General features: G+C 39.7%; 1 protein-coding gene across 1 annotated transcript in view; it reads right to left on the bottom strand.

The window, feature by feature from the left end:
- The window catches only part of MUSK (muscle associated receptor tyrosine kinase), a 143,063-nt gene that overhangs the window by 71,897 nt on the left and 58,789 nt on the right, over window positions 1–12,377 (bottom strand). The window contains exons 6-7 of the mRNA XM_084780050.1: window positions 3,269–3,396; window positions 906–1,047 (exon numbers count right to left, since the gene is read on the bottom strand). Coding sequence (XP_084636176.1) covers window positions 906–1,047; window positions 3,269–3,396 — 270 coding nt within the window. The remainder of the gene's footprint in view (window positions 1–905; window positions 1,048–3,268; window positions 3,397–12,377) is intronic.

Genomic DNA, 12,377 nt, shown 5'->3' with positions numbered 1-12,377 from the left:
CTAAACTCAATTTTACAGAGAGGAAACAAAGTGAGAGCTCTTGAATCTGCAGCTCGGAACAGGAAGATTTGGGAAGGATTTCACACCGAGTCACTTGCTAGCAAGGAGTGTTGGTAGTTCTTTTTTCCCCCATTTATTGAAAATAGAATTTTTCCACACATAATACACATATATATATATATCCTGAGTACAGTTCCCCTCCCTCTACTACTCCTAGTCCTTCCCTCCCTCCTTTCCTCCTTTCCTCCTTCCCTCCCTCCCTCCTTCCCTCCCTCCCTCCCATCTGGATCCTAGTTCCTATTTTTAAACCAAATGTGATAAAAAAAAATTTTAGGTAACGAACCAGAGGAACAATGGACTTGAACACTAAAATCTGTTTGGATTCTGATTTCTCAGTGAAGATCTTTCCCAGTAATTTATAGAATTAACTAATGAAAAACACATTTATGGACAAACTATTACTATGTTCAAAGCATTGACTACTACATGAGTCACAGAATCGGGACCAGGTTTTATATGTGTGATTCATTATCTTATTTTCACATCTTTTGTTAATCTATAAAGGATTATTTTTTCTCATCTTCTTATATTTTAAAAGTCAACTCAAATACATTAAAAGATAAAAACTAGTTGTCTCCAGACTTACAAATAAGAGATTTGTTTGAGCCAGAAAGAGACACTAAAATGGTGTCATCGCTTTAGCCTTATCATGGGTTTTGCTGGTGGCAATGGTCAAACTTAGCAGCAATTGAGGCGATAGGTGGGAAATGGCTTTTAATGCTCTATGCCTCTCTGTTTCCATAGCCTCTCCCTCAGAGCTAACGAAACAGTCTCCTACCCCACATCCTTCTCAGTCCAAAGCACGGTCTTCCCAGAAGACTAGAGTGATGCACGCTGCACCTTACCTTCAACTTCCAGCTTCACCAGTTTGGAGTAAGCTGTGCCCAGGCTGTTCTTGGCCACACACCGGTACTGTCCCGCGTCTTCCTTTTGCACATTATGGATCCTTAGACTCCCAGATTCAAGAACTGCAATTCTGGAGTTTTCCTGCCAAAGACAGGGACGTGAGTTTGAAAACAGCCTCAGTCACAGACAACACTTGCCTTGTTTCATTGATTTATCATTGTCCCTAGCACCCACAATAGCATCCTCTCTCCTGCTCATGCATCGTAACACATACTACTGAGACCATCAAGATGATCTAAATGGACCATCTCATGGATCCCAGGAGGCTGCTTCTATTTTTTTTCTTTCTTCTCCTCTCACTAGAACACAACAGCAATCGTGACTTCCAAAAGTCATGCTTACAGCTTCCGCTTGATTGAAAGCATTGTGCTTTGGGGCTGGAGTGTAGCTCAATGGTAGAAAATGTGCTTACCATATACACAGCCTTGATCTCCACCCCCAAAATAAAACAAAACAAGGCAAAATGTTAAAACGTTGCTTTCAGTTACCATGCTTTACACTGCATGCTTAGGAGAACCCATATCGTCTGAGAACTTTATAATTACTCTTTGGAGTTCAGATGTGATGTTTATCTTCCCTTCTTTAATTCACTGTAACTTCAGTAAGATACACAGAGTCAATAGCCTTTGATTTCTTTTTCTTTTTTTTTTTTTTTTTTTGTAGAAAATACACCAAGACTTAGAAGAAAAGGAAAGCCAGGCACAGTAAATATTGTAATTAAAGTTAGCAAAGCCATAAAATTTAGTTTGTCTCAGTTATTTGACAGGCCATGACAAGTATGTATTATTTCCTGTGGAGTGTGCTGGGCTTGGTAGGATGGAATTGGAGCCTGTTGTCTCATTTTCAGATGAGACAAAACCATGGAGGTGATCATGATGTAGAATCACAATTTATTAGTGAGCATTCGGACATACACAAAAGCAGTGCAAGCTAAGCCCATAAATAGTACATCATGTGTGTGTGCATGTGTGTGTGTGCACACGTGTGCATGTGTGTGTATATGTGTGCATTTATGTGTGCATGTATGTATGTATGTCAGTGTGTATGTGTGTGGTGTGTCTCTGTGTGTGTATGTGTGTGGGGAGTGTGTGTGTGTGTGTGTGTGTGTGTGTGTGTGTGTGTGTGTGTGTGAATGCTGCATATCTACATGTCTGTGCAGGTGTATGCATCCACATGTATAAATGTGGCAGGAGGAGGACATTGGATGTCGTGATCCATTTCTCTCCACTTTATTCCTATGAGACAGGGTCTTCACTGGGCACAGAGTTAGGCTGGCTGGTATCCAGCAAGCCCCAAATCCTCCTGTCTCCTCCTCCCAAAGCACTGGGGATACAGGCTCACATTTGTGTGGACGTGTATGAGCTCAGGCTCTTGTGCGCAGCAAGCGTGCTGAGCCATGAAACCATTTCTGTGGCCCAAACAGCACAGCTTTAATCTAACTTCTCTTCCTTACTGCTTGTCTTGTGTATCATTCTGAGTCCTCTGTGCTCTAATTTCTCACCTGTGTTCTCTCCTCTTCCTTCCATACGTCATTTCTCTACACCCAAAAACTGTCAGTTCTAAAACATGAGTTTTTCCCTCAGCCTTGTTATTCTTAAAGTCTTAAATATTCAATTTTAAGATGCCACTATGGATGATGATGATGTTGATGTTGATGATGTTGATGATGATGATGATGATGATTCAACTGACCAAGAAAAACAGGCCTTGCTTTATTTGGGCTCTGCCCCATTCTATCTCTCATGTTGCTGACTTTTATCACTTCTGTCTCCAAGGCAGTCCATACTGGAATGCCCTAGAGTGAGTGTGTATAATTATAATAGAAAGATTTAAGTTTGGCTAATGCAGGTACATGAAACATACACTAGATGTTTGTTAATATGTAAATAGATATTCAGGAATAGTCATATTTACAACATGACTTATGCAGGTTGGAAAGAGAGCTCAGCTGTTAAGACTGCATTGCTGCTTTTGCAGAGAACTGAAGTTGACTCCTAGCACCCACACTGGGTGGCTCACACTGTCTGCAACCCCACTTCCAAGGGATCTGATACTCTCTTTTGGCCTCCATGGTTACCCATACCAATGTACATACACACACACACAGACACACACACACACACACACACACACACACACACAGAGAGACACACATACACATACATATACATACATATACACACAGATACACAACACACACAGACACACAGACACACACAGACACACACACAGATACATACACACACACAAATCTTTTAAAAATAATGTCTTACACACATATTTTAACACTGTAATCACTTACTCGGAGAGCATTGTCCCCCTTGATCCAGGACACGGATGGCTTGGGGTTTCCCATTGTAGTGCACGGCAGAACTGCTTTCAAGCCTTCTATTATTTTTACATTAATAGGAGGACGTGTTATTTTGGGTTCTGGGGGTAAAATGAAAGTCAAATATGTAAAAGGCAATGCATCTGTACTGAAATTGGGATTTTCGCTTTCTAGTTAATTCTTACATTCATTTCAAGAATTATCTTAGGGATCCTAAACTACAAAGTTTGGCAAAGGTTAATATAGGTCATTAGTTGGTGTCAAATGGAAATCAATCTTAAAGGATGGTCAGATCTGTTGTGTTTTTAAAAAAAGAAAGAAAGAAAAACCAGAAAACGCCCTATTTTCTTTTGCAAAATTCATATTTATAAAGCATACTAGATGTCTTAAATTTCTTACTACTCCTTATCTTAAATTACACTTAATAAAAAGTTGATCAGCATAAACTGGCCCCACAACTTAACATTATATAATATATACCAATAGATGTGAAACATTTTGAAATTTTTGAAAATTTAATTTTATATCATTTTGAATTACAACCTACTTTCCCTTTTGTTTCCTTTCCATTTCCTTATTTATTTTGTGTTTTCTGGGACAGGGTCTCATTACATAGCTTTGGATGACCCAGAATTCACCATATCGAAGAGCCTGGCCTTGAATTTGATGTGGCTCTGGCTCCCAGGGGCTGAGACTACAGGCATTTGTTTCTGAGTCCGGTTCCCACGTTACTTTGACTATTAAATGTGGTGTTTCCTTTAGAAAGCATGTAAGCAGCTTTTATGTGAGCAGCTAGGGAGAAAATTGGCATAATTTGGAGAAGTGCACTCTTCTGTCAACACCCAGGTTAGCTTTTCTAGAAATATGGATGGTATAGGCTCATTTTTATTCTTTACCATGAAGCTTTGAAAGAAAGAAGTTATTAAATCTAACATGTAGAATCGAGAAGTTCAAAACACCTCAAAGCACTCATAAAGTAAAATTAAACTGCCTTATGTCCCTAGTGATCTTATACTTCAGATACAGAGCAAAGAGATACCTTTGTGGGACATTTATCTGAGAAGTGTGTGTGTGTTTCAGGGCACTTTGATAGATATGCATAAGGGATAAAGACTTTTCTTTTTTCCTTACATATGAGTATGTTGGAGGACCATGGAGCTTTCTGTTTTAGTTGTAAATCATACAACTGATTAAGTGCCTATTGGTTTCTAACCCACACATTTCTTTCCCCTTAAAGTTAATATGATTCAACATTGTGGCAAAAGTACAAGACAGGCTTAAAATATTGTACAGAAAACTGTGAGTCTTAGCCATTCTACTATATTCTAGAATTTGTAGTTCTATTTTATATTTACAATATGGAATGCCTAGCTTTTAGGTACTTACCAAGAATCTAACTGTGGGTTGTATTGTTATATAACCATTGGCAAAATCTTACCTTGGGAGCCAGAATTCTTATTACGGTAAAAAAAAAAAAAAAAAAAATATATATATATATATATTTTATATTATTATATATTATATTATATTATATTATTATATATATTATATATTATATTATATATTATATTATATATTATATATTATATTATATATATATAAAGGAGGTTCCATTTCCTTCCATTGGCTTTTGTGAACAAGATCCCCACAGTGAACCCAAGTCACAGATAATGTTTTTTGTTTTTTTGTTTTTTTGTGAGAAGCTTAAGGAACTGTCTGCTGTGTTGAGGAGTTTACTCCTGGCTTCTAATGAAACAGCTGCCTTGCTCATCTGTGCAGCGGAAGGTAAGAACAGCCTTTGAGAAACTGACTAAAAATTAAGCTAGGAATAGCAGAGTGCACATGTGGAGGTGTGGAGCCTCCTGCCAAGGGGATTGTGACTCATGGTGGAACTCATCAGGAATGGCTAGCTTGTTGAAGCAAAAGATGGGTGGAACTCTGCTGCCGAACCTGAGGTTGAACCTGAGGAAGTTTCAAAAAGAATGTCCTAGGGGAAGGGTGCGGCCAGAATCATTGTGGAGGTTGGGAACCTTTCCAAGCTTAATGATTACAAAGGCCATACTAATATAACCCATTAAAATAGATAAACCTTGCTATGGTAAGGATGGGGACATGGGGGAGAAGTCAGAGATGAGTGGATTTGGACTAGAACCAAGGTACAAACATCTGCGTTTGCGAGACAATAAGAAGAGTCCAAAGAAAGGTAGGACAGTGAACTACTGAAACAGGCTCCCCTCCCCAAAGAAGGGCCTTCATCTTCAGAACCAAGTCTTCATTGCTCAGCAAGTGAAACAGCCTGGCCTCTTTCCCTGATTCCTTTGTTGCCTCACATACCATAAGAACTCTGCTGTGGATACATGCCACCTACCTCTTCATGGTGAGTATGAAACCTGTCTTTCACCATTACAACACTGCCCCGCCAGCCTCTACTTAAAGTAACCTAAGACTGTTAAATTTGTACTCAACTAGTACAAGATTAACACACATTTAAGAGGAGAGACAAAAAGAAATGAACTGAAGTGAGATCATAGTTTATCTTGGATGGAACAAAAATAAAGTAAGAAAATGTCTTTTTTTTTTTTTTTAAATTCACTGGCAATTCCCTTGGAAAAATGAGCATGGAGCATTGCGTCATCCCAGAAGCACAGCTCACTGTGAAAAAGAACCACTGGAGACAAAACAATTCTTAAGAATTTAAAACATTCCATTTTAAGTTCAAAATACTGAATATAACAGAACATTCATACTTAAATCCAAAATGATTATATGAAGGAAAAAGTTCAAGAAGCATCTTAGCAGCCAGCACCAAGGACACCAGCTAAGACCCCACCCAAGCCCTATGCCTGCCAACTTCCCTTAAAGCATACCCAACAGCCTTAACCTGTACCCCATCGCCTGGGCTCCATTTTCCATCCCCCAACTCTACCTGCTTTCCCAGAAGCCCACCAGCACAAGGGACTCCAGGCTACACTGGTACTAGGCAACATTGGCACCCAAACCCCAGAGGTCACACAGGCCACAGAAACCCCAGGGGAGACACCCTACTAAACCTGAACCACAGGCCACTCAGGCCAGAAGACTAAGAGGGAACAGAAATCAAGGGGGAAAACATCCAAAATATACCCATCTAACAAAGATAAACTAAGAAATCAGCACCTAAACCTATAATAACCCCAAACACAGACAACTCAGAGGCCAGCATAAGCATACAGTTCAACAACAGCCAGGGTAATATGGCACTGCTAGAGCCCAGCTGTCCTACCTCAACAGACACTGGATACACCAACACAACTGAAGCACAAGAAAATGACCTTAAATTCAACTTTAGAAAGATGATAGAGGCCTTGAAAGAGGAAATGAATAAATACAGGAAAATACAATTAAACAGGTAAAGGAAATGAATAAAACTGTTCAAGATCTGAAAGTGGAAATAGAAGCAATAACAAATACACAAACTGAGGGAATCCTAGAGATGGAAAACCTAGGTAATCAAACAGGAACTACAGATGGAAGCATCACCAACAGAATACAAGAGATGTAAGAGAGAATCTCAGGCATAGAAGATACAGTAGAAGAAACTGATACACTGGTCAAAGAAAACGTTAAATCTGAAAAGTTCTGGACAGAAAACATCCAGGATATCTGGGACACTATGAAAAGACCAAACCTAAGAACAATAGGAGAAAGAGAAGATTCCTATCTCAAAGGCCTAGAAAATATCTTCAACAAAATCATAGAAGAAAATTTCTCTAACCTAAAGAAAGATATGCCTATAAACATATAAGAAGTTTACAGAATACTAAATAGATTGAACCAAAAAAAAAAATCTTCCTGCTACATAAAAATCAAACATTAAATATATAGAGAAAAGAAAGAATATTAAAAGCTGCAAGGACCAAGTAAAATATTCTAATAGGTTAGACCTATTAGAATTATACCAGAATTCTTGACAGAGACTTTAAAATCCAAAAAGGCTTGGGTGGATATCTTGCAGACCCTAAGAAATGAAAGATGCCAGCCCAGACTACTATACCCAAGCAAAACATTCAATCACGATAAATGGAGAAAACACGTTATTCCAAGACAGAACCAAATTTAAACAATATTTTTTTCACAAATCCAGCCCAACAGAAGATACTAGGAGGAAAATTTCAACTCAAGGAGGTTACCTACCCCCTAAGAAAACACAGGAAATAAGTAATTTCACACCAGCAAAACCAAAAGAAAGGACACACACACACACACACACACACACACACACACACACACCAAATAATAATAGGAATTAATGATCATTGGTCATACACTTGGTTTTGTACCCATTTATAAGTGGATATTAGCCATATAGTACAGGATGACCATACTACAATCCACATACCAAAGAGCCCAAGGGGACCTCAAGGGAAGATGCTTGAATCTCACTCAAAACAGGAAACACAATACGAATCTGGAGTAGATGGATGGAGGGAACTAGGTAAGAGATAGGACGGGGATGATAATGGGAGTGGGGATCAGGTAGGCAGAGAGAGAGGAGGATGGGGTGAGGAGAAGAACTGGGAGAGAGAACAAAAGCCAGTGGGGCATCTCTGGGACAGGGGAGGCTCCTGGGAGACTCTGGGGGTGACACTAGCTGAGACTCCAAGCAATGTCTGTTAAGAAGCATAAAGTCAGCACCTCCTGTACCCAAGAAGAAAGGGGAATACTAACCCACACATAAAACCTTTGAACCAAAATGTGTCTTGTCTACAAGAAGTGTAGGGGCAAAGATGGAACAGAGATGAGGAGGATGGCAAACCAGTGACTGGACCAGCTTGAGACACACCCCACAGAAGATGGCTGACCACCGTCACTATTAATGATACTCTGCTATGCTCACAGACAGGAGTCTAGCACAGCTCTCTTCTGAGGGGATTTGTACGGCAGCTGATGGAGACAGATACAGAGACCCAAAGCCAAGCAATGGGCCCAAGTTCGGGAAGTGCTATGGAAGAGTGGGAGGAAGAATAGAGGGAACTGGAGGGGTCAAGGACACCACAAGAAGACCCACAGAGTAATCTAAAATGGGCCCAACAGGGGCTCACAGAGACTGAACCACCAACCAAAGAGCTTGCATGGACAAACCTAGACCCCCCCTATACATATGTAGCCAATGTGCAGCTTGGTCATCATATGGGTCCCCTAACAATAGGAGTAGGGGCTGTCTCTGACTCCGTTACCTACCACTGGGTCACTTCCCCCTAGCTGGACTGCCTTGTCACTCCATGGTGGGAGATAACGTGTTTAGTCCTGCAGTGACTTGGGATGCCAGGGTGGATTGGTTCCAATTGGGAGCCTCCCCTTCTCTGGGAGGAAGGAGAGAGGGGATGAGAAGAGGGGTGTGGAGGTAGGACTGGGAGGAGAGGAGGGAGGGGGGCTTGGATCAGGATGTAAAGTGATTAAATAACTGGAGGGAAAATCCGATCATTGGTCATTAATATCTCTCAATATCAATGGTCTCAATTCTTCAATATAAAGACACAAGCCAATAGAATGAATGAGAAAATAGGATCTATCATTCTGCTGCTCAGAAGAAATATACCTCAATATCAAAGATAGACATTACATCAGAACAAAGAGCTGAGAAAAGATTTTCCCATTCTAATGGACCCAAGAAGAAAGCTGGCACTCCACAAAACTGGAAAATCTAAACAAAATGGGTAATTTTCTTGATAGATACCACTTACCAAAGTTTAATCAAGATCAGGTAAGCAATTTATTCATTTTTAATTAAATTTTATTACTCAGATTACATCCTGATTGTTATCCCCTCACTTGTATCTTCCCATTCCCCCCTCCCTTCTTCCTTCACCCTATTCCCCTTCCCTAGTCCAGTGACAGAAGGGGACCTCCTCCCCTACCGTATAATCACAGCCTATCAGGTCTCATCCAAATAGCCTGCTTCCCCTTCCTCTCAGTGCCACCACCACTCCCCACTAAGGGGAAGTGGTCAAATAGGGTGCACCAGAGTTCTTGTCAGAGTTGGTCCATGTTCTCCACACAACTGGAGAATGTGCTGTCCATTGGCTAGATCTGAATAGGGGGTCTAGGTTTACTGCACGCATTGCCCTTGGTTGGTACAGTAGTTTGTGCAGAACCCCCTGGGTCCAGATCCACCAGCCTTGATGGTCTTCTTGTAGGGTTTCTGGACCCTCTGGTTGCTTCTATCTCCCCATTCTCCCATACCACTCTCACCTGGAGTCCCAACAGCAAGTCCCAGCATCTGTCCCAATCCCTTGCTGAGTGAAGACTCTCAGAGGACATCCATGTTGGGCTAGTATAAGTGAGCATATACCATGCATGTCTTTCTGGGTCTGGGTTACCTCACTCAGTATGGCCATTTCTAGTTCCATCCATTTGCCTTCAAAATTCAAGATTTCCCTGTTTTTAATAGCCGAGTAGTATTTCATAGTGTAAATATACCACAGTTTCTTTATCCATCTAAATAGTCCTATAATCCCTAAGGAAATAGAAGCAGTCATGAAAAGTCTCCCAGAAAAAAAAAATCCCAGGGACAGATGGCTTTAGTGAAGAGTTCTACCAGATTTTCAAAGAAGAGCTAATACCAATATTCCTCAAATTACTTCACAAAATAGAAACAAAAGGAATATTGTCAAAACTTATGAAGCTATAGTTATCCTAATACCTAAACCACACAAAGACTCAACAAAAATAATTTTATACCAATTTCTGTTATGATCATTGATACAAAATTACTCAATAAAATACTTGCAAACTAATTCAAGTATTCAAAAACACATCAAAAACACCATCCACCATAATCAAGTAGGCTTCATCCCAGAGATGCAGAGGTGATTTAATATATGAAAATTCATCAATGTAATCCACCATATAAACAAACTGAAAGAAAAAGGCCACATGATTATCTAATTAGATGCTAAGAAACTGGTTGACAAAATCTAACACCTGTTCATGTTAAAAGTCTTGTAGAGATCAGAGATACAAAGCACATACCTAGCCATAATAAAGGCTATATACAGCAAGCCTATAAACAACATCAAATTAAATGGAGAGAAATATAAAGGAATTTCACCAAAATCATGGTCATGGAAAACTGTGTACTATCTCCTTATCAATTCAATGCAGTACTTAAAGTTTTAGCTAGAGCAATAAGATACCTAATGGAGATTAAGGGGATACAAGTTGGAAAGGAAGAAGTCAAAGTATGCTGTTTGCAGATGGTATGAGAGTATTATAAGTGACTCCCAAAATCCTACCAGAGAACTCCTACAGCTGATAAACACCTGCAGCCAAGTGGCTGGATATAAAATTAATGTAAAAAATCAATAGCTATCCTACATACAAACAATAAACAGGCTGAGAAAGAAATTAGGGAAACAATACCTACAAATAATATAAAATATGTTGTTGTAACTCTACCCAAACAAGTGAAAGACCTGTATGGCAAACATTTCAAATCTTTGAAGAAAGAAATTGAAGAAGATAGCAGAAGATGGAAAGTTCTTCTATGCTCATGGACTGATAGGATTAACATAGTAAAAATTATCATCTTACCAAAAGCAAACTACAGATTCAATGCAATTCCTATCAAAATTCCAACACAATTCTTTACAGACCTTGAAAGAACAATACTCAACTTTATATAGAAAGACAAACAAACAATCAAAACCACCCAGGATATCTAAAAGAATTCCATACAATAAAAGAACTTCCGGAGGTATCATCATCCTGATTTCAAGCTGTACTACAGAGCGATAGTAATAAAAATTGCCTGGTGCTGGCATAAAAACAGACAAGTCAATCAGTGAAATGAAATTGAAGACCCAGAAGTAAATCCACACATCAAAGGACACTTGATTTTTGACAAAAAAAAAATCCAAAATTATACAATGGAAAAAAGAAACCATGGTGCTGGTATAACTGGACGTCTGCATGTAGAGGAATGCAAACAGATCCACATCTATCACCCTGCACAAAACTCAAGTCCAGGTGGATCAAAGACCTCAACATGAAACCAGATACACTAAATCTATTAGAAGAGAAAATAAGGGACAGCCTTGAACTCATTCGTACATGAGACAACTTCCTGAACAGAGCACCAATAGCTCAGACACTAAGTTCAACAATTAATAAATGGGATCTCCTGAAACTGAGAAGTTCCCATAAGGCAAAGGACACCCTAAAAATGACAAAATGGCAGCCAACAGAATTGGTTAAGATATTCACCAACCCCACATCCAACAGAGAGATTATATCCAAAATATATGAAGAGCTCAAGAAACTAGACATCAGCAAACCCAATAACCAGATTTTTTAAATGAGGTACAGATCTAAACAGAGAATTCTCAACAGAGGAATTTCTAATGGCTGAGAAGCACTTACAGAAATCTTCAATATCCTTAGCTATCAGAGAAATGCAAATCAAAGGGACTCCTGGGTTCCATCAGAGATGCTAAGATCAAACACTCAAGGGACAGCTCATGCTGTTGGGATGTGGAGCAAGGGGAACACTGGGATCAGGCTGTAAAGTGATGAAATACATAAAAACTTTAAAAAGAAATAATGGGGAAAGAATGAAGACATAAAAACAAGAGGGTTCCAGTAGACTCAGATTCTATCAGATGGCATCATGTATGCCTATGTAATTTTTTCTTTATTATTAGTGAGAATATAAAGTTTGCATTATTGCAGAGTGAGAGTGTTGCAAACAGCAGATACCTACAATACAAGGCATCAGAAGAGCAGAGTGTGCTGACATGACTCTGACCTTAAATTTGTGCCTGCCCCGTGGAGGCAAGTCTTGAGTGTGGGGAGGTTTTCCACATCCAGTGAAGTTGGACAAAAGCGTTCACAAACAGAGAGCAACAGTTTGGCACTGATGGCTTTGAATCTGGTCTACAGCTCATGGGTGGCAAGGCCCAGGACAAGTCTATGACTGCAAAGACTGGCGAAGAGTTCAGATAAATAGCACTGCAGGGCTGCAGGGTGAGGACTCCTGAAGATGTAGCTGCTGATTCCATCTCCTGGCTATTAAAGCCCTCAGGGATGGTGGCAGACAAAGACA

The sequence above is a fragment of the Acomys minous genome (assembly GCF_964271855.1).
Source record: "Acomys minous genome assembly, chromosome: 1".
Classification (NCBI taxonomy): Eukaryota; Metazoa; Chordata; class Mammalia; order Rodentia; family Muridae; genus Acomys; species Acomys minous.
Note: the sequence above shows the minus strand (reverse complement) of the source record. Positions and strands in the feature narration are given on the sequence as shown.